The 25,098-nt window shown below is 42.2% G+C and overlaps 1 protein-coding gene across 1 annotated transcript in view; it reads right to left on the reverse strand.

The window, feature by feature from the left end:
* Positions 1 to 13,352: 13,352 nt before the first annotated feature.
* Positions 13,353 to 25,098, reverse strand: part of LOC135874860 (glutamate decarboxylase 1-like) — a 98,829-nt gene continuing 87,083 nt past the window's right edge. Inside the window, exons 13-18 of the mRNA XM_065399803.1 lie at positions 24,454 to 24,518; positions 23,798 to 23,876; positions 21,011 to 21,160; positions 18,139 to 18,246; positions 16,380 to 16,469; positions 13,353 to 13,590 (exon numbers count right to left, since the gene is read on the reverse strand). Of these exons, the coding sequence (XP_065255875.1) occupies positions 13,417 to 13,590; positions 16,380 to 16,469; positions 18,139 to 18,246; positions 21,011 to 21,160; positions 23,798 to 23,876; positions 24,454 to 24,518 (666 nt within the window). The 3' untranslated portion in view covers positions 13,353 to 13,416. The remainder of the gene's footprint in view (positions 13,591 to 16,379; positions 16,470 to 18,138; positions 18,247 to 21,010; positions 21,161 to 23,797; positions 23,877 to 24,453; positions 24,519 to 25,098) is intronic.

Genomic DNA, 25,098 nt, shown 5'->3' on the forward strand with positions numbered 1-25,098 from the left:
CGTGTGCGAAGAGCCTCCCCTTATGCATATTGCAAATGGGCTAATTGAGCAGAGTCCCTTTGTTCATCTGAGAACTGGGGCTGCTACCTCTGTGTGCCCTGGAGGGTGCACTTCACTCTGCAGGAGGTGGGAAGGTACAGCTGGGATGTAGTCCTGCTTCCCTTCTGCCCTAGCCTGTAAAGTATACTGAAAGGGGCATGAAGTCATCCACAAACCAGGGATTTCAGGGAGAGACAATGCCTCCTTTGGGGTGAGTAGCACCTTAAAGGCTCAATGTAACTGACAACAAGGCCAGGGTCCTGCAGCAATAGTGGCCTCTGATGAAAATCAGGACCGCAATGCCTACGAACAAATGGGTGCATGACTTTGGAATGCTTAACTTTGCAACCTTAAGTTTCTGTTGATGTTGGGTCTTCTATTCTGTTTCCTTGTGGGTTTTTTTTTTCCAATTGTGATTCTGAAAAGAGGAAACTAAATCCAAAAGCTATAAGTATCTCCAATATTTGCCTACACCACATCAGAATTGCAAAAGCAAAACTGGGTTTGCGGGAGATTCTGTGTATTTCTTTCCTGAATATGTAACCCTTCTACCAGGTGGTGTGAACAGCAACAAAGGCCAGGTTCAATATCTAGGGTTCCTCTTAACAATACAAAACAGAATCGGCTCAAGCCCCCACCCAGTAATCTGGGAAAACTAAACACCAGCCTTGGGCACCTCTAAGGGACAATATTTCCCCACTCACAAGCACTGAGTCTGTGTATAACAAAGAAAACCGTTATTAAAAGAAGTAATCACAGCATTAATTTGAAGAAACATTGCAGCAATGACTTGAAAGTATGCAATCAATCAGTAAAGCGCCTGTCCCACAGTATATTGGACAAGATCATTTTTCTCAGTTTCCCACCTTGACACTCTTTCTCTCTGCTGCATCCCACTCACAGTTTGTTGTCAGCAACATCCCAGGAATTCAGGGATAGATTTGAGTGGGTTGGCCTCACACCCCTGAGAGGAGAGGATAGTTGAGTGAAGCCTCCGCTCATCAATGTTGCTGCAGTCTCTGCCATTGCTTGTCGCTGTTTGTGCCTCTGCTCACAGCTGCTGCCATCACTGCTGCCTCTGGCTACAACGCTGTGTCCTGATGTTCTACCACTTAGCCCAGCTCTCAGTGCTGTCAGCTTTCTAGTGATTTCACTCGATAGAGGGGAACCTCTACTGCTGCCTCTTCTGCGTGGTCTTTTCATTGCAACACTGTCGCCATACTACGTTCAGTGTTCAGCCTCCTCAGAGCAGCTTCTCAGCAGCTTCTCAACTCTACACTGACGAAACCTAGGACTCTCAAATGAGTCAAGCCTTCTCTGTCTTTAAACACTAGAGGGAAAGGATCAAATAGTGCCTACGGCCCTTTAAACAGGTGACCACCACCCAGGTAGGACACCTACACGCACTACCTCTGATTTTAAGTTGCATTTGGTATCACTATGTCAGAAATAAAGCTCCTGGCACCCTAATCAGTCAGCTAGGCTGCCTGACAGACCACCATGCCTGATTCCCGAGGAAGCTAGCAGGCCAGCTCACTGGCTGCTCAATGCATGTGCTCATGGAGTCTGTCATATCTCCTGCTCTATTCCTCACAGCTCCAGCCTAGATACTGCTCTGCACCAGCCTTGTTCCCATCTTGTCTCAGCCTTGGTCCTATCTCAGAACCAGCCCTGCTGCTAACATTCCCTGACTCCTGGTAATCTGGTTCTGATTCCTGACTCTGACTTTGTCTCAACCCTTGGCTCTAGGGTGACCAGATGTCCCAATTTTATAGGGACAGTCCCAATTTTTGGGTCTTTTTCTTATATAGGCTTCTATTACCTCCCACCCCTGTCCTGATTTTTCACACTTGCTGTCTGGTCACCTTACTTGGCTCTGGCATTTGGACTCTGACTCCACATATGACCTTTGGTCCTCCTTTTCTGGTTCTGGCCCTGTCTTGACCTCTGGCTCTAGCATTTGGACTCCAACCACAAGGCCTGACCGCCAACAACCTAGTCTCCTGCCACCTTCTCCCCTGCTTAGCAAGTGAGGTTCCAGTTGTGACCCCCTCAATCAAGGCATGCTAAGTACAGTTCTGCTGCCCTTTACTCATACAATAAGGATAACAATATTTCATTACCCTAGCATTCAACGCTAAAAGCCAAATTTGATTCCTATGGCAAGCAGTGCTGCTGAACACCTGGGCAGAATATGTGTGTCTGCAAATAGGCACACTGCTCCTGAAGACTTTTCCCCAATTAATCACTAGATGGCAGGGGAGAGTTCATTCAGATCCTTGCCTTACACACACAGCAAAACCCAGTTTATTTGCTCTAATTGGGATCAGAGCCAGATCCAATAGTTAAAAATTTAGGGAGGGATAGCTCAGTGGTTTGAGCATTGGCCTGCTAAACCCAGGGTTGTGAGTTCAATCCTTGAGGGGGCTACTTAGGGATCTGGGGCAAAATCAGTACTTGATCCTGTTAGTGAAGGCAGGGGGCTGGACTCGATGACCTTTCAAGGTCCCTTCCAGTTCTCTGAGATAGGATATCTCCATATATTATTATAAGCCAGAGAACGGGAAACTGCAAGGTTGCAACGCCATCTAGCAGCCACACAAGATATCACTTGCTTCTGGACCTGTGTGCACTGGTTGTTCGATTGCTATGGAGAGCCAGATAATGGAGGCTCAGAGAAATAGGGTTCTACTGTGTATATAGGTATAGGCACACACATACACAGAGAGAAAGAGAGGTTGAAAAAAATATGTCAAGTTACTTTATGGTAATTGTATTGTCTCATTGTTTTTTTGTGCTCCCCGGCTGGTCTGTCTGTATCCACTTTTTGTCTCTTCCACTTAGATTATAAACTATCGAGGACAGCAACCATGCTTTTTTCTGTTTTTACAGCATCTAGCACAATGGGATCATGCTCTATGGCTCCTAGACTCTATGGTAATACAAATAATAAATAATAAATTGTACTAAAGATAAAATTCAGTAAACGATGTTTTGCAAAATGTACAAAATATACAGAGATTTTTTAAAGCATCACAATTGAGAAAACAGGCTCCACGGAAATAAAACAATCCTACTAAATAACTCTACTTTTAGGTCCCCTTCCGAGCTGGTAGGATGCATATACAAAACTAGTGACTTGAACAAGAGGAGCTTTCTGTCTCCATTAATGTTTCAAAAATATTTACTACTTTACAGTTACATACTGTGGCACTTTAGAGACTATGCTTTCTAAAGTATTTTAATAATTGTCAAATGTTTATATCACATTACACCAGAACAGTATGACTGCATCAGACTTTATTGCTCATGAACAAGCTGCAGCTAACTACAGAAATTAAATATAGTTCTCTAGCAATCGCTCTTGAAAACCTGTGGAATTTAACTGAGAATTATAGCCTTACCATTCTAAATGCTGATTTAAAAAAATTAGGGAGAGCTTATTATGCTCTATTAAATTTTATTACTTTTTCATCAGGGATGATGGGTAAAATTTCCGGAAACCTAGGTGACTTAGGAGCCTAAGTCCCAGTGCATTTCAATGGGATTTAGGCTCTTAAGTCACCTAGGCCATTTTGAAAATTTTACTTAAAAACATTTGGGCCTAATTTTCCACATACGGCCACTGATTTTGAGTGCCAAACTTGAGCCACCCAGGGCTTGATTTCCAGAGGTGCTGAGCACTTGCAACTTCTTCTGAAGTCAGTGGGAGCTACAGGAACTGCATCTCAAGTTGGGCCTTGGTGCTCATGAATGGTGCTAACGCACAGTTCTAGAAACTAAAGTCTTCTATTCATCTGGAGGATCTAATGTCAGTTCAAACTTCTCCAAAGGTTTGTGCCTTAGCTATGATCGTGAACCATGAAAGAGACCACCTTTATGTGAGAAAAGACCTGCTACAGTATCCCTAACTATTTCAGCACAGGTGAAGGGAAAAAACTGCAAACAAGTTTTCCAACAGTTGCAATTTTTTACAAAGAAAAGGACCAAGACCAGCAGATCCCTTCACACAGACCATGGGCTGCTATTATTGATCTATGCAAGCATGGAACTAATGACCTAGAAGGGAAGAGACTGATTCCCTTATTGATCTCCTTGGCCATCTTTCCATCACTGTTATACTCTAACGTAATTTTATTTGATATATAATTTTTCACCTATGGCCTGATTTTTATAAGTACCCAGCCATTCCTATTGAAGTGAATATAAACTTCAGTCAGTTAAATGCAATCAGTTATCAGCACAAGCCAAAAATATCCATGTTGAGCTTTTCTTCACGTTTCCTCCCACATATTCAATAATTGCATGGAACCAGTACCTCTAAAAAGATACAAAACACAAAGTTCACACAATTTCTGACTTCCTCCCTGATACCCAGCAGAAGCTTCTTAAGGTGAGGAATGTGAGCGAGGTGAACCAGCGCCCTGTGGATATTATGGAATGCTGCAGGGTAAATCTAATGAGTAGCTGTTCCACTATAGACCCCACAGATGTCCCACTGGATATTTGAACAAGAATTAATGCTGACCCAAGCAGCAATAATGCCCACTAGGTATGCCATTAGGGATGGATGCAATGCCTGTTGAAGTCAGTGGGGAGACTGGAATGGGATCAAGCACTTTGGCCCAGATCCTGAAAGGTATTTAGGCATCTAACTCCTTAGGTTTTCCACCTGAAGTCAATAGGATTTAGGGCCCACCAGCAGGGCCGGTGCTACCATTTAGACCAACTAGGCGGTTGCCTAGGGTGCCAAGATTTGGGGGCGCCAAAAAGCGGCGCCCCCATTTTTTTCTTTTTTTTTTTTTTACAGCGACCGCTGTGCTGGGATGGAGAGGGAGTCTGAGCCGCCGGCAGGCAGCCGAGGGGTTCCCCTGGGTCAGCGCGCTGGCAGGCAGCCCAGGGGTTCCCCTGGGTTAGAGCTGCCGCACGGCTCCCCAGGCCAGGGGGGAGAGCTACCATGGGGGGGGGGTGCCTCGGCAGGGGGGGAGCTGCCATGGAGGGGGGACCTCAGGGTGGAAGGGGGGCGGGGAGCTGCCACAGGGCTGGGGGTGGAGGGGCGCAAGGTGGAAGTTTCGCACCGGCCCTGCCCACCAGATACACACACATACTTAGGTCCTTACTTCCCTAGTATGCAATCAATGGAAGTTAGGAGCCTAAATACCATTACGGATCTGGGCCTAAGTGCCAAAATATCTTTGAGGATCTGGGCCTTACTGTCTATGTAAGTGGCAACATGTCTCCTGAGAGTTTTGTTTGGGCATGGGGAAAAGGGCCTGGGGAACTTTGAGGAGGCACTGGGTCTCCATGGATATCCTGAGGTTTGTGTGGATCTGCTGGTTTAGGGGGTGTATTCCTGTCTTGTCATTGGGGTGCAAACACCCATCTCCTCCCTTCCAATAGAATGAATGGGAGGAAATTCCATGAGCTGACACTGAGAGTTTCCTGCTCCCTGTACTTAGTGGTATAATCATAATTTTTCAAGAGACTAGTGATTCCAAGTGCCTAAACTGAGACACCTGCAAGAAGCCTTATTTTCAGAAAGTGCTGAGTACTCACCCTCTCATAGTCAGGCCATCTTAGGGTTTCTCAAGTTGCACTCCCAAAACTTCACTAGATACTTTTTAAAATGTTGGCCATAATGTAAGTACAATGATCACCACTGCTAACATTAAATGAGACAGCGGCTCTATTTCCACAACTCTGAATATGGAAAGTGCCAATAGCTCAATGTCACATTTTTGTTTCAATAGAATTTTCATTGTAAGTCAGCTGGGAGACTTTTCCTTCTGGTACAGATCAGATGAGCAGAGAAACTTCCTGTGAAATCAAGCTACTAATAAAAGTGTAGCAGTCTGAATTTTTTCCCCATCCGTTTGAGACATTAACTATCAGAGGAATGGAATTAGTTTGCCCAAAGGTCACATTGTAACATCTCATGTAAATGACAAAAAAAGAATTATGTTGAAACTCCAGACTGGTAGACAAAGCCTTTCAGACAATTTCAACAGCATGTAGCTCGCCCCAGATCAGGCCCTTTTTTGGTTCTACACTACTGAAATTAATGAGTCTAGCCACAGGCTAGATGAGAGAGAAGCCACTTGCTGCCTTCAAATTGCTGTTCAAGCAGAAACAGAATCGCCTCTGATGCTACTTCAAGAAATAAAATAATGGCCTGCCAGCATTTCTCCAAGATTTAAGGATATGTAGTAACACAACACACCATGGCAATGATGAGTGCATTAGGTGAGTTTATTTTTAAAACAGGTAGCTCTGTTTTGAGCCTCTCAGGTCATCAAGAAGCAGTGAATAAAGTTGCCAAAAGATGATCTCTAGAGTTACCATATGGAAAGGGCTAATGACCCTGAAAAGCTGTTCAGTGGGAGACTACACATAAGCACCAAGATCAAAAGGAAATTGCAGATGAAGACTAAGAGTTTGCCTACACTGCACTTTCATTGGTAAAACTTCTATCATTCAGGGGTGTGAAAAAGACCCCCCCCTCCCCGAACAACAAAAGTTTTATGGAAGGAAAGCGCCAATGTGGACAGCACTTTGTTGGCAGGAGAGCACTCCTGCTGACAAAGCTACCGCCTCTCGCTGGGGGTGGATTTATTTTGTCAGCGGGAGAGCTCTCTCCCGCCGACAAAAAACGGCTACACTGCGCACTTTTTAGCGGCACAGCTGGAGCAGCACAGCTGTGTCGCTAAAAGGTGCATAGTGTAGACATAGCCTAAGGCCTGGTCTACACTAGAAAATTAGGTTGGTTTAACTGCATCCATCAGGTGTTTGAAAAATCCACACCCCTGAGCAGTGTAGTTAAGCTAACCTAAGTCTCCATGTAGATAACACTAACTACCGCCACTCAGGGAGGTCGATTACCTACACCAACGGGAGACCCTTCCCCTCAGCGTAGGTAGTGTCTACACTGAAGCCTTACAGCAGCAGAGCTGCAGTGGTGCATCTGTGTGCTGCTGTAGCATTTTAAGTCTAGACAAGCCCTAAGAGAAGGAGAGAAGGCAAGTAGAAAAAGAAGACAAAAACAGCTGAGCCTATCTTTGAAAACCAGAAAAAAATTGAATTTAGAAGTTAATCTGATCTGCTGTGAGTAGCCGAGGGAAGAAAAACATTCACTAAAAAAAGATGACAGGGTTGCTGACAGAAGAGATCGTATTTCTGGAGAAATGTATGGGATTTAAAGACATTTTTAGTACATTTTTAATGAGGCAATCGATACATATTTCATACCTGCCAACATGCCAAATATTTCCTGGGGAATAACCTGTTTTGTTTTTTTCAGATTCCCTTTCATTTGCCAGAGGCTCCAAAGACCTTTACATTTTGCTTCGAACTGAATGATGGAAAAACTTCAAAGGCTCCTGCCCCACCTTTTTAATGGTATTTCAAGCATCTGTGGGTGAGTGAAGGTGATGTTGTGATTATAATAAAGACAGACACAGGTCTTTATCATAACGATTTTTTTTCATTTTTTATAGTTCAGCCATCAGCACTCAATACGTTACATCAAGCTACAATGCCACATTCTGCTGACAGACATAGTTAGACTCAGAATTAGGGTGGCTAGCAAGTCGGATTATTAAAGAACCAGACTAATAGAATCACAATGCTGGGATTCTAGACAAATAATTTGCTATTCTATCCTGAGTGTGGCTGTCCAGTTAGTTGGAATTAGGGTGTTTTCCTGGCTTGGCTTCTGACCTTAGATCAGTCGCTTCCCCTCTCAATGCCTCCGTTTTCTCTCTCACCATTTGTCTGTCTTGTCTAAGTCACTTTGCCCTTTTGTGCCTCTGTTTCTGCTCTCATCCTTTGACTGTTTTGTTTATATAGACTGTAAAGTCACTGGGGCAGTGACAGTCATTCATTGTGTGTTTGTACAGTGTGATGGAGCTCCAGTCTCTGTTGGATCTTCTGAGTGTTACTGTAATACAAATAATAATAAACAACTATAAACAACTCATCCTGAGCAAACTCTGAATTTGAGTAGCTAACCACCCATTACCTCCCCCCCACAAAAAAGCTGCTGTGTGTGGCTTGGTGAAGCCCACTCTGATGTGGGTGAGCGTGGCAAGGCTGTGGGGTCCTTGGCACGGGGTACTGGAAGACCTGTGCACTCCCTAACTGATGGACACTGAAGATGGTGCAGGGCAGAGCTGTGCAGGGGACCATGGTTGGACACAGAGGGTGGAGTAGCAGGGACTAAGAGTCATGGGTGGGAGATGAAAGGAATCAACGGAAGCATGTGTACGTGTGTACGGAGGGGAAGGTTCTAGGTACCAGAAAGATAAGGACGTAGAGTATGGGGCACTGACAGAGATCAGGCTGGGATAAAAGAAGTGGGAAAACTTGAACATATTTACAATTTTATCGATATTAAATTGTAAGCACTTAAAATTTGCCATGTGGATAAAAGTCTCCCCTGCTTTCCTTCTCAATATTCACCAAGCCCCATATCTAACACCTGCTATGAACTTACTAAAAGCTTCAGGATGGGAGTTCTACGTTGGTGGGCCTCATAAGATTCGTCAGGGCAGGGCTGCCCTACTGTTGACCTTATACACCATCTTGATTTTAAATGTTGGTGCTCATTCAAAAGACAGGGAAGTTCTTTAAACAACAACAACATTTTTAACAAAGAGCTAAGGCTGAAAGTATGCTGTAAAGAAATGCATCTAATATCCCTCCTTCCCCCAAAATATTACATTTCTTTACAAAATATCTACATTTTCCAAAAAAACACCAAACCAATAACCACCCAAAAAATAAAAACAAAAGTCGGAACATTTGGAAATCAGCAGCTAAAGAATTCAGCAGTCTCTTCTCTGTTGTCTTGTAATTCTTTATCACTCTTCCTCACCCCCCTCTAACTCAGGTTACAACACAGTATTTTCATTTTCTTTTCTATATTCAATCACCCATATTCACTAGGTAGTGCTTTTTCTGGGGACAAAGAAAACTTGTAAAGTTCCTGCCCACCTTTGTAAGGTAATAGGATTTTGATGGGAGTTTTGTCTGAGTAAGGAATTGAGGCTAGGGCCCAGGGCCAGTGTAGTGCAGAAAAACCCTCCAAACATTCCTGGGAAACTAGTTTAGGGAACGTGTGCTGTTTCTAAGTTTCAACATTTTAAAGATTTGATCAGTTTTCTCCAGGCTGTGGGTGATCTGTTCCCTTTATCCAGCTGGCATTTTCTATTGGGAAACTAAATGTAATTAACCTTAACACACAATGTTTGTTGTTCTGGCTAATTTCACTAAATTTAATTTGTTCTCTTGTTGTTCAAACACAAATAACTAGGTTAGTAAAAAAAAGTGCCTGGCAGTGTTAAGGATATTGAGTTTACAGTTACCTTGGTGCTGTAGCAGTCACAAAACAAGATCAGGAGAAATATCCTATAAATGAGACCTATTAGATGCTAGCAGAGTGTCCCAAGGGAAGGAGTATAAATGCATCAATTCGCTAAATTCAAAACAGACTGGCTAATATGCTTGTAGGACACAATGATATACAATCCCTGGGGACCGGAGTAGATAATTCCAGGTCAAATGTCTATTATTCATTATCAGCGTTCAAAAGATTTAACAAACACATTTACTGCACTTATACACACCTAGTTTAGGTTATAAAATATACTTCTTCTAAAAGGATGGTCTATTAGTCTCTGAAACAGCCTTTCATGGGAAATAGTGGAAGCTCTATCCCTTCTGATATTTAAAACACGATGAGGCATAGCACTAAAAAAACCTCATCCTCTATTTCTACATTTTTTTTTTAAAGATGACCATAGAGTTCTCTCTGACACCTCATATAACCTTGTCCATCTACCTGTGTGTCATGGGAATTGGCAGCTGCTGCCCCCCTTTTTTGGTGTTAGTATTGCTGGGGGATACCCAAGATGATCCAGCAGTGCTGCCACAGCTTTCCTGAGGTGAGACTGCAGTAGTGAGGCATTGGGGGCTTTGCAGAGGGTTTTAAGAAGTGACAACAGCTGTCACTGGGGCATAGGACTCAACCTGCCTTTCACACACATCTTTGCTACAGACAGTGTCCCCAGTCTGAATAGGACAAGGGTTTTACTGCCTGTGCCTGTTAGTGTCCCACTCAATAAAATGATCTCTCCAAAATTCCCCATAACCAAGCACTAATGACTCCTCCCAATTAACCCCCCAAAATAAGCCAATCAAATCCCCATAATGAATTAAACACTGCCCCCCCCCAACAAAAATCAAATGAACATCCCTCCCCAACACTAAATATGTCCTCCTGCCATGCTCCTTTACAAGTTCTTCTTTACAGAGTGCCTGCTGCTCAGCTTCCGGAACTCAGTGCCAACTGCAGGGGTAGACTCCTTTTCACTGCCACCGCGATCTGCCTACCTACCAGACACCTGTCTTTCCAGCAAAGGCAGGAGCTTGTTGTCATTGCCCCTGCTCACCTCCTCAGTCCTTTACTAAGGCCCATATGGCTCAGCACTGCTGGCACCAGCAAAGGGAGTCAAGTAGCTGCCAGTTCCTATGCCACACAGGTAGATGTGGGATGTACCTGCCATGTGACAGGATATAAGCATTTGTTAGTTAGGCCCTGAGGAGCTTATTAAGGGGCCATATAAACACAGGGGGGGGGGGCTGACTTATTTCAGTGGGGGTTACACCAGCATGAAATCAGAAATCTTCTTTGCTTTGGGAGGACGTCTATATTTTTAATGGCACAGGTCAGCAATTGTCGGCTTTGCAGATATCCTGAGTTCTGAGACAGGAGTTGGAAGTAAGTAAGGAAGGAAGGTGTCTGGCACACTGCAGGAAGGAGGGGTTCCCAAGAGTACTGAAGAAGTAAGTAGAAAACTGTGATTCTAGTAACTGAAAAAGCAAAAGAAATAGACTTATATCATGATTAAAAGTACAGAAGCACTGTATATGGTTCCTATTGTGGCCTCTACTAAAATGAAGGACACTTTCACACAGTAGGCTGAACATAAGTGCAGTGAATTAGGGCTTTATTCAGTGTTAGTCTAGACAGTTGCAGTTTTGCTGTAGCTTCGTTGCAATGTACAGTGTACAGTAGATCTCCCTTTCTTGCACACATGCACAGTCCCATGTTTTAACCCACCTTTTTCTCTACTTACCAAAGGGAGCAATTCTCAAAGTTATATACACATTTCAGCTACAAATCTGATTTCAGATCATGTTTCATTGTTTAGTGGATTCCCTATTCATGTGCATACTTGAAATGCCTAATACCATAGGGCAGGGGTAGGCAACCTATGGCACGTGTGCCGAAGGTGGCACGTGAGCTGATTTTCAGTGGCACTCACACTGCCCGGGTCCTGGCCACCGGTCCGGGGGGCTCTGCATTTTAATTTAATTTTAAATGAAGCTTCTTAAACATTTTAAAAACCTTATTTACTTTACATACACAATAGTGTAGTTATATATTATAGACTTATAGAAAGAGACCTTCTAAAAACGTTACAATGTATTACTGGCACGCAAAACCTTACATTAGAGTGAATAAATGAAGACTTGGCACACCAGTTCTGAAAGGTTGCCAACCCCTGCCGTAGGGCTAAAAAAAACAAAACAATACAGCACAAAGGTAAATAAATATGAAAGAAATGCCACAGACCTTAAAATAGAAAATTTAAAAAATATATCCTTCATAACAAAACCTTTAGAAAAGTTGTCTAAATAACTGACCTTATTATCAATACAATGTGCACTGTGTTAACTTTAGTGTTATCTGTAATGTAAAATGAGAATAAAAAGTAGATAGGAATAAAAAAACCCTGTTAGGCCATTTATTCCACCCAGTGCAGGCTAGTTCTCTACAGCATATTCTCCAGAGCCTTGTTCAGTTATTTCTAAGTGATCCACATGTTGATCCATGCACCCAAAGGTTCTCAGGAATATACACAGTGGAAGAAATAAATAAATCTGTAGCATTCCTTTATATTCACTTGTGGCAGAGTCAGAAGGAAGTATGGCTGAATAGATCATAATCACTAAGGGCTAGACTGTGACTTTGCCACAAGCCCTGCGTTATTAGCAGTGTGTAGTTATCTGGTCCCTAGTTGTCACTTGTTCTAGACAGTGAGCAGGGAGTAATCTGTGCCAGTCCTATACTTCCCTCTTTGCATCAGCTCAGCTGTGCTGGCACAGTGGGGAGCAAGGGGGTGGAAGGGGGAGTCCAGGCCAAGGCTCTACCCATTTGCACCAGAGGGAGAGTAGGGGCTCCGCAGAACAGTCTACACTATAACAGTAACCAGTACCGGAGAGTAATACCCTTCATGTTCTTTTACTCCACTGCATGGACACATAGGATGAGTTACACTGTTGCGCTAAACTTGAGATGTAAAATGCAATATAAAAAGGGGAGAGTGAAGGGAAGCCTGCACAGATGTGTTTACTGAAGTCATCAAAACCGAAGCGAGTGATAGAAACCAATAAAAGGTGCAAGCATCCAAACAACACTTCCTGCTAAGTACTAATGTGGCTTGACAGAAAACAAAAAAAAGCTGTATTCTAGGATAATTTGACTGCCATGAGTAGCTACAAAGTTTCACACACACTGTGATGAAGAAAGCTTTGAGCCAAAGGCCCTTCTGGAGCTCCTGCCTCTGTATTCTCCTCTCTTTAACTAATGACAAAAAGAGTGCTATATTTATAGGGCCTAACACCCATCAAAGGAGCCTATGAAAACAAAGGTAAACCTTAATCTCAGTCCATTGTGCTGCAGCCCAGAAGGCATATGAAGCCCCAACACCACTCTGCTAGAAAACAAACTGGGGGCCAGGGAGGAAAAAGATACAGTTAAGAAGGATGTATATCAGGGGTCGGCAATGTTTGGCACGCGGCTCGCCAGGGTAAGCACCCTGGCGGGCTGGCCCAGTTTATTTACCTGCTGACGCGGCAGGTTCGGCCGATCGCGGCCCCCACTCGCCGCAGTTCGCCGTCCCGGGCCAATGGGGGCGGCAGGAAGCGGCGCGGGCGAGCGATGTGCTGGCCGCGGCTTCTCGCTGCCCCCATTGGCCCGGGACGGCAAACCGCGGCCAGAGGGGGCCGCGATCAGCTGAACCTGCCGCATGCTTACCCTGGCGAGCCGCGTGCCAAACTTTGCCGACCCCGATGTATACAATGACTCTCAAGCCCTGTGAAACGATGAGATCTCATGTCTAAAGGGAGTTCCATTAAAAAAAGTTGAGATTTCATTACTCTAGGTACCTCCAGTAACTGCAGTATCTTCCTATCCTTAGAACAGGAGGTGCCATAATAAATTAAACTAACATGGAGAAGCAAATGTAACATTTTTTAATGGTGCCCACTATACCAGAACAAAACTGAGCCCATTTCAAAGTGCAGCATCAGTCATCATAAATCCTTGCCAAGCCTTTCAATTTCTTCAAGGAGGAAGTCAACGTCTGATTTCCTAGTAGCTGGGTTGGAAAAGACCATTCTGAAAAAATTCACTTTGTCCCCATGTGGCTGGTAGCTAACCATCGTCGTTCCTTCTTCTATCATCCGTGCTTTTATTTTTGGAGCAACCTGTATACAAAAAGTCAGCCATCACAATTATTTTCCTTTTATATTTGGAAACTTTACCCCCCCTCTCATTACAGCCAGACTTTGCAAGTCACAGTATAACAAAAAAGCTAGCATGATTAAAATGCATAAGACTGTTGCCATTGACATCAGTGAGAGTTCTGCTTGAGTAAGAAGACAGAATTTCAGGATTTGTCCTTCTGTTTTTAATTTTGACATAAGATACGATGTTAACATTACACACAGTAGGACAAATCCTGAAGTCCTTACTCAGCTTTTACTCACTCCCAACACAGGCAAAACTCTCATTGATTTCAGTGACAACATTCTTATAAAGTTGCAGTCATGCTAGTTCATTTGTTATCCCTAATTTTGTGCACTTAAAATTTTAGGTGCTTCTATTCTGGGGCTTGTAGATTTTGGTTGGTAATATGTCAAAGATAATGGAAGAACAAAAATTTTAATTTGCACACAAACATGTAGCATAGTGTTGACTTGTTACTTGCTTGATTTGTGGATGTTATCAGAGATTCTCAGCACCCAAATGGTGGGAACCCAAAATCAGAGGTTAGATTACTTTGAAAAATCAGGCCCATTCGGCAAAGTTTCAATTTGCAATAAATAGTGAGTTGTGCATATGAGCTCTTCTACATCACTTTTTATACCTTAAGTAGAGTTTACTAAGTTGTGTCCTACTCCTTTTTTCCTTATCGACTTTAATCACTTTTTAAATATGTTGCGATGAGAATCACGGTGGGTTTTTTTTCTGCATCTTCATTATAGTTGGCTGTCTGATTTGAGTTCCAATTTTCTTCTATTTGCCATCATTGCAGAACTCCTACCATAACACTGGGAAGGCAAAACAACTTTTCAAGGCCACTATCAGTGGCACTTCCTGGAAATCCTGAGTATCTAGGACAGCTGAGCCCTGCACACTAACCCTGGATGCTAACATGCCCCCTTCTTATTATAATACATGTGATCTCCGGGGTGGGAATTCTGACTCCAAATCATGATTTGCATGGCACCCCACTGCTGCCACATGGCCAAGCGTTATTTTAGTTGTGTGTAATATACACATATATGCTAATATACACATATATGCTATATGTGCATTTTTATTAAGAGGTTTTCTGTTGGTAAATTGTACATTTACAGAATTGAAAGCAAATATACAGAATCCTCTCACTGGGATTAAAAATGCTTGTCACCTGGACAACATTTCTGAACAGCCGTGCAGCCCAAATCAATGAGATTTGAAAACTGGAATTTGGTATGAAAATAACCCTTACTGAGGAAGAGTGCACAGCCTTGTTTTGGATGACTGTTTATTTGACCAAGATATGAGCATTTTAAAATCATGTAATGATTGTGCACAGTAGATTTTTTCCCCTTTTAAGTGTTCACTTAGGTCGAGTTGTCCTGTGTATCTAGGTGCAATAAAGTTAGCTTTGCTGTCATTAAACACCATAAAATAGGTCAATCACACCCTACACTATTGCTTCAACAACCATGAATTCTGTAAGCTAAAAAAGGTCAGAGGAGGGCTGACTGACTAGAACAGGGGTAGGCAACCTATGGCACGTGTGCCAAAGGTGGCACGTGAGCTGATTTTCAGTGGCACTCACACTGCCCGGTCCTGGCCACCGGTCCAGGGGGGCTCTGCATTTTAATTTAATTTTAAATGAAGCTTCTTAAACATTTTAAAAACCTTATTTACTTTACATACAACAATAGTGTAGCTATAAATTATAGACTTATAGAAAGAGACCTTCTAAAAACCTTACAATGTATTACTGGCACGCGAAACCTTACATTAGAGTGAATAAATGAAGACTCGGCACACCACTTCTGAAAGGCTGCCGACCCCTGGACTAGACCTAGGTAAACTATATAAAGTGAACACTTCTTCATGCATCTGAAGAAGTGGTTTTTTTAACCACTTGAAAGCTTATGCCCAAATAAATCTGTTAGTCTTTAAGGTGTCACCGGACTCCTTGTTGTTTTTGTGGATACAGTCTAACACAGCTACCCCTCTGATCAAGCGAACAAGTTATTCAATTAATGTAGCCCCTTTCTCTGTTTACAAAGGGACTTGAGCCAAGATTTTCAAGAGTGATAAGTCACTTTGGTGCTTTAGAACCTGCCTTCTGAAAAGTGAGGTCCTTTACATTGTCTCAGGTTGGGCACCAAAATATTTAGGTCCACTAGATTATTAGTCATTTTAAAAAAATCTCGGCCTTCTATTTTTGCATATTTGAAATTATCTGATGAATGGTTTATGCACACGTTTCGGACTGGGGATTCTCTGAAAACTATTCACTACGACTATTGATTTAGGTTCCATAATTTAAGATTAGTGCTCTATGACTGGTCACTTAAGTCTCATGTCATTGTTTCTGTTTCCTGATTGAGTGATTTCAAAGCCCAAGGAGAACATTTAAGGGGGCTACAGATACACTTAGAATAATGGTCTGTAATCATTCTTGTGAGTGGTGAGTCACTCCTACAAATGGTCAGAGAAAACTTTTCTCAAACACGTTCAAAGGACTCTTTTTATCTGAATGAATGTTCATAATTTCTTAAGAGCTTGCTGTGCTCTAATTCTGACACTAAGGAGATGTCCATGACACTAAGGTTTTTCTTCTTTGGATGTCACACAAACTTTAGCATTTGAGTCCTGATTAAACAACAAGGTTGTATGAACATATGGGATGTATGAAGACTGAGAACTATCAATAGAGGCCTTATTAGTCACAACACCCTCTGAATGTCAATACTAGAAATCTTACCTGATGAAGCAATTTCTCTCGTTCTGGCCCATTTGGTATTCTTCTAAGATTTGGTGGAATGTACCAGAAACACACATTGGTGAGTTCAGGCTTTAAAACAAAGACGATTATTTCTCAGTAAACGATAATCATGATTCTGCTATTAGGTCTGAGGTCAACAAGAGTTTAATACCCATAGTATCTAAATGACGTAGGCATAAGTCCATTGAACATCACTCCAATGCTTCTAAGTCACTTTTGAAAATCCTATCTTTTTACTTTTAGGTCACTTCTTCAAAACTGGCCCAGGCTGATAATTATCATAAAAGTTGTTACTCTTGTGAGGATTGTGTAGCAGTCTATGGGATATAATTCAGGGCTCACTCCTGCAAGGTGTTGAGCACCGTGGCCTTGATCTAGCAGAGCACTAATGCATGTGCTTAACGGTAAGTACATGACTAGTTCCATGATTAAGTGTAGTATTGCCACTCTCACAATTTTTGGTGAGTGCCAGGATTTCAGGGGGGACTAGAGCTCATATCGTGATGACATGAGAAGTCTGTTTCCCTCATGAAATTAAGTGCCCCTGGAAGCTAGCAGAGTTTCCCCCCTCAATCGCTTTTCCTCACAGGAGGGGAAAGGACAGAGCAAAAAGCTCAGCAGACCAGTGTAGGTCCACTTCCTCCTCCCCACTATCCTCCTGTGCCCAAGGGAGCAGGATTGGGCCTCTGCTCCTTTTCCTTTCCCCTGCATTATATGGCCTGGGAAAGGAGGGTGAGGGGTGAAGAGCTCCTGGGACTGCATCTCCCATCCCAATCCTGGAAAGGGGGAGAGCCCTGCTGCAGCCCTCCAAGAGAGGGACAGATGTGAGGTTGGGGGGGGGGGGCTGAACTGATGGGGGTGGGGCTGATGGGGCGTATCGGGGACAAGATTAATTGCTGGGCAGGGGATAGGCAGATGTGGAGGTGAGAACTCTTGGAGCAGAGGCTAAAATTTCCTTAGCCAACACATTTTGGAGACTGGGCAACACTAATTGGTCACATACACTGTGGGTGGGCAGAGGCAGGGCCAGCTCCAGCTTTTTTGCCGCCCCAAGCGGCGAAGAAAAACAACAACAAAAAACTCTAACTGAGCTGCCGCCGAATTGCCGCCGAAGAGGAAGAGAGGGAGCGAGGGACCCGCTGCCGAATTGCCGCCGAAGACCCGGACGTGCCGCCCCAACAACGGATGGACCGCCGCCCCTTTCTATTGGCCGCCCCAGGCACCTGCTTCCTTTGCTGGTGCCTGGAGCCGGCCCGGGGCAGAGGGAGGCTAAAACTCAAGAGACAGACTAAAAAAAAATCTCCAGTTCAGAAAAATCTCCAGTTCAGAAAAAAACAGTTCAGTCAATTCAGCCACAAATTTTACAACCAGCTCTACTCTGCACCTTGCAGAATCAAGTCCTTAATTGCCCAGTTAATTGTTTACAACTGTCCATGTTGTTGCAAAAGAAAACCATCACCCAAATTTGGTTTGCCACCTTTGTTTGTAATCCCAGAGGCTGGATGAACAACACAGAGAATTTAAAAATACTCTGTTCATTCAGGAAATGGATACTATGGCTAGACTCATTTCTACTGTACAATATGAATATACCCGATCTATGAAGTGCCTATTTCAATTAGACAGGGAAAGTGACAACAGGAAAATATGTTAGCTTTTTATATGGAAATTAAATCACATGTAAAGTAGACAAGAATACATACTGAAGAAGAGAACAGAGGGATATTTTGATACTTACTTCGGCATCAAATACGAGCTCAAAGTTCTCTCTTGAATTCAGTTCCTTGTAAAGATACTCAGCAAGTTCAAGGGATTTGTTGATAAGAATCTCAAAGCCTCGAGTGCCCTGTAGAATATCAATGCAAAACATATAGAAAGTGAGCTCCAAGAGTGGCTTGAGCCATGTTAGGAAAAACAAACAACAACTTTATTGTACAGGAATGAGCTTGAAGGGGAAAATGGAGGGTACTGTCCTGAGGAACTGTATTTTATTGTTTTGGGGCATAGAGCTTATTGATGCTCATTCTATATAACACACAGAACCTCATTCTAAAAAGGTACACTTTTAGAAGAAGTATGAATCTACATAACTATTGAGCTTAAACTAAAACCACATCAAATGAAGTCTAATCTGTCTGAGCTTTTGCATGCATGGTAGGGACTGCACTTTGACAGATCTCTATAACCAGTTTAGTTGATAAATTATGCTCCCCCCCCCCTTTTTTTTTTACCTTGCCATTGTGAACATATTTCCTATTTAGGGAATAATGGGGTTTACTCCAGTAGTTAATATAGCACTGTTTCAAAGGTTTCAGAATTTGGCTATATTTCTTGTCCTAATCTTTGTTCCATTATTGTTGCAATTCTAACTGGTTTTTGTGAATTATAAATCAGGGGTTGGCAACCTTTCAGAAGTGGTGTGCCGAGTCTTCATTTATTCACTCTAATTTAAGGATTTGCGTGCCAGTAATACATTTTAACGTTTTTAGAAGGTCTCTTTCTATAAGTCTATAATATATAACTAAACTATTGTTGTATGTAAAGTAAATAAGCTTTTAAAAATGTCTAAGAAGCTTCGTTTAAAATTAAATTAAAATGCAGAGCCCCCTGGACCGGTGGCCAGGATCCAGGCAGTGTGAGCGCCACCGAAAATCAGCTCGCATGCAGCCTTTGGCACGCGTGCCATAGGTTGCCTACCCCTGTTATAAATCATAAAATCAGAATTGTATATCACATTACACTATGGTTGCATGTCTCTTCTACACAAAATAAGACTGAGCATTAGGCAGTGATGCTCCTATTTATCATTTAATATTTACTTTGCTTGGAATAACAGCTATTGTTTATGTGCTTTGTTGTTGATGTTGCAAAACTTTAAGACTAGGTATGCACTTTTTCTTCTGTCCACACAACATCTGTTTTCTCATGCAACATTTATCTTATTTCAGATTAACATTATAGTAACCTCCCTAACTCAAGGAAACAGTTCACAGTTTTACATATAAAGTAAAAAATACACACCTTTTCTGAAACATACGGAGCAAAGCCCCTCAGGACAGGAGTCTTATCATTTTTATTGTAACGCTCTTTGACAGGTTTCAAAAATAAAGCACCCCAAAAATGAAATCGGTTATTACAAATCTTTAGGGGCCTAATTCTGAGAGGGACTGAAACCAACGGCAGCTTAGAGCCATCAGCCCCTTCCAGAATAGGGTTCCAGATAGGGGGAGGGGGAAACAGGTTTTAAATAGCAATAGGTGAGCCTAAAAGAGATTTGGAGCTTTAGCTAAATACCCAGAAGACCACAGGCCTGAGTCTGATCGCAGTTACAGGGTGTAAATAAACAATAACGCGATTGACTTCAATGGATTTATAGCACTGTAAATACGGGTGAGATTGTATATCAGGCAGTATATACCTGTGTCTCTTAAGTCTGCAAAACTGAACTGGCAATGTCATAAGCATTTGCCCCCTAATGAAATTTGTAGTATGTATAAGTCAGAAACAATGCAAGAACAATCTTTTAGGTGATATTTTGGCATTTACAGTTATGTCAATGGGGTTGACATTGTTCAGTATCTCGCAGTATCAGAGCTCTTGTCTAATGTAACCATGAAGTACATATGCAAATAAAAATGAAAGTTAGTCTTTTTTGGACCTTAAAAACATTTTAGATTATGGATGAAGGATCATTTTAGTTCCTGTATTGTTATGTATGCATTTCCTCAGTTCTCATCACAATAGTACAGGGGCCGATCGCGGCTTCCACTGGCTGCAGTTCACCGCTCCAGGCCAATGGGGGAGGCGGGAAGCCATGGCCAGCACATCCCTCAGCCTGCGCCGCTTCCTGCAGCCCCCATTGGCCTGGGACCACATTGGCCAGAGGGGGCCGCAATCAGCTGAACCTGCCGACGCAGCAGGTAAACAAACTGGCCCAGCCCGCCAGGGTGCTTACTCTGGCGAGCCACGTGCCAGAGGTTGCCGACCCCTGCAATAGTATCTATTCACCACATGCTTAGATTAAATCAATATCAGTAGTTTATAAAGAGAAGGATCCAATTCTCCACAGTTTGTCAGTTATTTACCAGTACATAAGAACGGCCATACTGGGTCAGACCAAAGGTCCATCTAGCCCAGTATCCTGTCTTCCAACAGCAGCCAATGCCAGGGGCCCCAGAGGGAATGCACAGAACAGATAATCATCAAGTGATCCAGCCCCTGTCGCCCATTCCCAGCTTCTGGCAAACAAAGGCTAGGGACACCATCCCTGCCCATCCTGGCTAATAGCCATTGATGAACCATGTTGTAAAGCGTACATGTTGGTCCTGGGAGTAAGTTGATGGAGCTACTATGTAGCTGCCCAATGCAAATGAAAGAGGAGTTTAATGCTGATCTAAAGCTTGGAAGATTTGAACTCAGTGTGATTTCTACAGTTTCACAGATGAGGGTGCTCCACTAAGAACTTCCTGTTACCACTTCTTCTCAACTAAACCATACATTTAAATTTTGGTTTTAAGCCTTAACTTTCATCCCACCTATGCATCAGTTTGAAGTGGCTAAAGAACATTTATGTTTCTGGTTAAAGCTGCATTTCTGTAGACCTTTCCTACCTTAGCTTTCCACATTAGCCAAAGTTTGAAGACATCAACATGCCGGCCACACTGAATGGTCTTGTCCCCTGTGTCATAAGTTGTATCATACTGTTTGTCTGGTTGGAACAGATACCCAGCACACATCTGATTACAGGCTTGCAGAAGACCCTAGAGCAGGAATACAACCATCAATATGCAAGCTATATTTATGAACAAGATTCATTTCAGAATGAATGGGCTAGAAATGAGCAAATACTAGGATGATTACACTGAAATGCAAACACATTCCCATTGAGAATAATGCTACATTTAGGGCTTGTCTATATGAACAGTAAGTGCACAGCAATCGGGAGTGTAAATCTCTCTCTCTCTCTCTAGCCTGCCATGCACTAATTGTCCATGTGGACCCTGCTGCTGAGCATTAAAAGTTCGTAGGGCACTTTAATCCACTCTTGTGTCAAAGTGGGGTAGATCAAAGTGCCCTAGGAAACTTTTAGTGTAATGTGGCAAGATCCACACAGACAGCTAGTGTATAGCAGGATAGCGCAAGGTAGATTGACACCCCCGCTTGCCGTGCACTAACTGTTTGTATCGACAAATTCTTAGTCTTTGTTGTGTAGTTGGTTGTCGTGGTAACAGAATCTTGTTCTTGCTATGGCAATGGAGTTAGATTATTAGGGGATAGCCCAGCCAATTTTGGCTGTTTTTTGGTTAAATCGTCTTGATCTGTAGAATTTATTAAATAGGCCCTTTATCAGGCATATGACACTGAGCCCCATATCATGCACATATACAAAAAAAATGCAGAATGAAGTCTTGAGTATGTAAAATTTCATCTAATTGCCTCCTTTATTATGCTAGAGTCATAATATTTGTGTGTTTTATGGATACTGTGTGAGCTACCAATGGTTATAACCATTGTTCATAGCTTATGGAGTAAGCAAGAATATTGACAGCATTACATTCATCTGAAGGGGAGAGGTAGTTTACGTCTTGATAATAGACACCCATATAATAATGATTTCTCCATAAGACATCAAGCCCATTTTCCACCTATTTTTCTTCAAAAAAAAAAGCCTTTTACTTTTTTTTAAAAGCACTTGACAGTTTCTTCGGACTTTGTGGTAAAGATCTCTGCACAAAACACTACAGAATTTGATTTGTGTGTCTCTGATGAAGCAATACACTTTTTGTTCTCAAGCTGAATTTGTATGCAGACAACTCATGGTGCTGCTGAAAGCTATTTCTGCTATGAAAAGAGAATCTACTACAGACTGAGCAGAGTCTGTAGTACAAAGAAACAACATAATGAAGAAAAACAGAATAACGACCTTAAGTCTTAGACTGAAGGTATCTTACCAAATACCAACCAAATAAATGCTTAGGAAACTGTGTGTAAATTGTACAGTGGTTTATGTTAAACAGTTACTTTTCCATGGTATTTGATTTTACTGATTGAATCATGGGGTTTCCTAAATTGCCACAGAATGGGAAATAAGGCATATAGTAAATTTAACTGCCAGTTGATAAATGCTGACTTTTTTGTAATAGCTTCCAATGTGTGTCTGTGTATGTACATACCATGGAAAAAACCTTATTAAAACAATGTTAAGATTACAAAAAGGTAAAATTCAAGACCAAGAAAACTCAATGGTTAAGGTTCCCACAATAACATCAACTCAGACACATCACATAACATTGTATGCTGTATTAGGGTATACATTTAACACAAATGGTAATCAAATATTCTATTTATTTGCAAAGATACATTCCACTTGTCAGTCATTAGTGTGACAGATAACCTTTGATATCAAAAGATGGGTTGCCTCCAGAGAAGAGATTTTTATGGCAAACAGGAATGAGTGAATTGTCTGTTATTCTGATTCAAATATCCAGATAGAGGATATTCAGAGGAACAGCTTACCAAGGGATGTGATGTGGTAGGTTCTCCATTGCTTGAAGTCTTTAAATTCAATACTTTCTTTCTAAAAAGCTATGCTCTAGCTCAACAAGAAGTCCGGGGCTTACCAAAGAAATGACTGAGTGAAATGCTATGATCTGTGTTATGCGGGAGTTCCAATGAGACTGTAAGAATGTCCCCTTCTGCCTTTAAAATCTATGACTATATATTTAGAAATCCAGATCTGGATATCAGCCGGACTTACCCTTCCCAAAGGGCTATATACTCTTTTCTCAACCCCAGGAAATCCTTCTCCAAAGCTGGCCCAGACCCCTCTCTTACTTGTGAAAGTGTTTACATGACTAACAGCCAAATCAATACTTAAGATAATGAGCATTATTTAAAAAAAAAAAAAAGTCCTTACTATCCCCTGCTGTCTTTGGGCCTGGATGACCATTAGTCATCTCCTGACATCTTTAGGAGTGGTGGTGTGGCCACTTTCTTCCCATATCTCGCCTCTTTAGAGTGTATATGCCTGAAAGTCATACTGCCACGTGATCTTGAAGAGGTTTTATGGAAGTCTGTTTCCTCACTAAGCACCAACAGGATAGGAAAGATCTTCTTCTGGTGGTTCCATGGTTCTGCGGTCTTAGGATGGGACTTAGAACTACCTGACTGGTAGCTGGGAAACACAGATCCTACAACGCAGGACAAGTCAGGGTTTTCGGACCATCAGAAAATTCAAAGGTAAGAGGGGTACAGCAACTGTTGAGGATTACTGTGCTCTGAGGTTTCTGCTCTTTGCCTTTGTCAACTTTCATGATCACATTAGTTGGCCTTCATGCTAGCACTTTAAGCCATTGCCTAAAGACAGTTTGATATATGAAAGACATCATTCACGGTACCTTTTCACAGACCAGGAAGGCAGAACACTGAAGTGGAACGCCCATCAATTTGTGTGGATTCCAAGTGACAGAATTGGCCCTAGGTGATAAACCAAACTATAATATAAGGAACATGCCAGGTGTTAAATGTAATATGTATCAGTCTCCCCAAAGGCCCCTGCAAACACATACATATCACTTTCTAGACATATTATGTGTGTCTACCTTTGCTGCTGAAAAGAGCTTACATTCTTACAGGATAAGGATAGGAAAAAGGTTCAGGGTAGGAAAAGCAAGGGAATTATTAATAAAAAGGAGAGGAGAGGTTGTAAGGAAAGATTTAGAGGAAGGAAGAGAAGGTAGATTGTGGGGGGTGGGAGGAAAGGAAGGCTGGTCCTTGTGAAGGGAGCACTGTGATAAAGGAATGAAGCTCAGAGTGAGAAAAGGAGATTTAGGAGGAGGAAGGCAAAAATAAATGGGGAGTGTATAAAGTAAAGGAGGCGATGAGATCAGAAATGGAGGTGGTGGGGCAAGATTATTTAGGGATTTGTAGATGAGGCTGTTTGTTGTGTGGTAATGGAAGGATTCAAGGTATTTGGGGGTAACATGGTGAGAACAACAGAGAGGGGAGGAAGATGACTTACTCTGAATAAAAACACACAATGCATTATGCTCACCTTTCAATGCCATTAAGTTTAAAGGAATGTTTCCTAGACATCAGCAGCCCACCTCCCCATGCTGCCTGTAAAAAATGAGATGTTAACATTATAAAATAAAAACAAGGGAAGAAAAGTTCCATCCTTCATAAGATAGTTACAAAAATATTTTCTTCTAAAAGATACAAGCTGTTAAATAAACTCAGGCATTAAATGTTACAAGAAATCCAATCTATAAAGGAAAAAACAAACAGATCAATGCCCAGCCACACCACACAGACAATAAGGGAACAAAGTGCATATATTCAAGACGATTTTCAGCTCATTTGTTGGCATATAACAGAGTATTGTAAAGTGCTGTGCCACAGCTGTAGTTTTATATAGCATTCTGCAAATAATAAGTATGGATAAAAATAAGCCATATTCATTGTGCCTTATTAAACAAATAGTCCATTGGCTTTAATGTGATTTCATGCATGAATAAGATAATCACAGCATTTAATAAGGACGAAGGGTGAATTCTGTCACACTGAAGTCAATTCGAACTGCTGGGTGGCAGCTGGGACCTGAGCACTACCTGTGGGCCCAGGTTCAAGGTCTGTGATCCATCACATTTAATTCATTGCATGCTCTTTTAAATGCCTTGACCAGCTTCTTTCTTTAGAG

The sequence above is a fragment of the Emys orbicularis genome, chromosome 2, assembly GCF_028017835.1.
Source record: "Emys orbicularis isolate rEmyOrb1 chromosome 2, rEmyOrb1.hap1, whole genome shotgun sequence".
Lineage (NCBI taxonomy): Eukaryota > Metazoa > Chordata > Testudines > Emydidae > Emys > Emys orbicularis.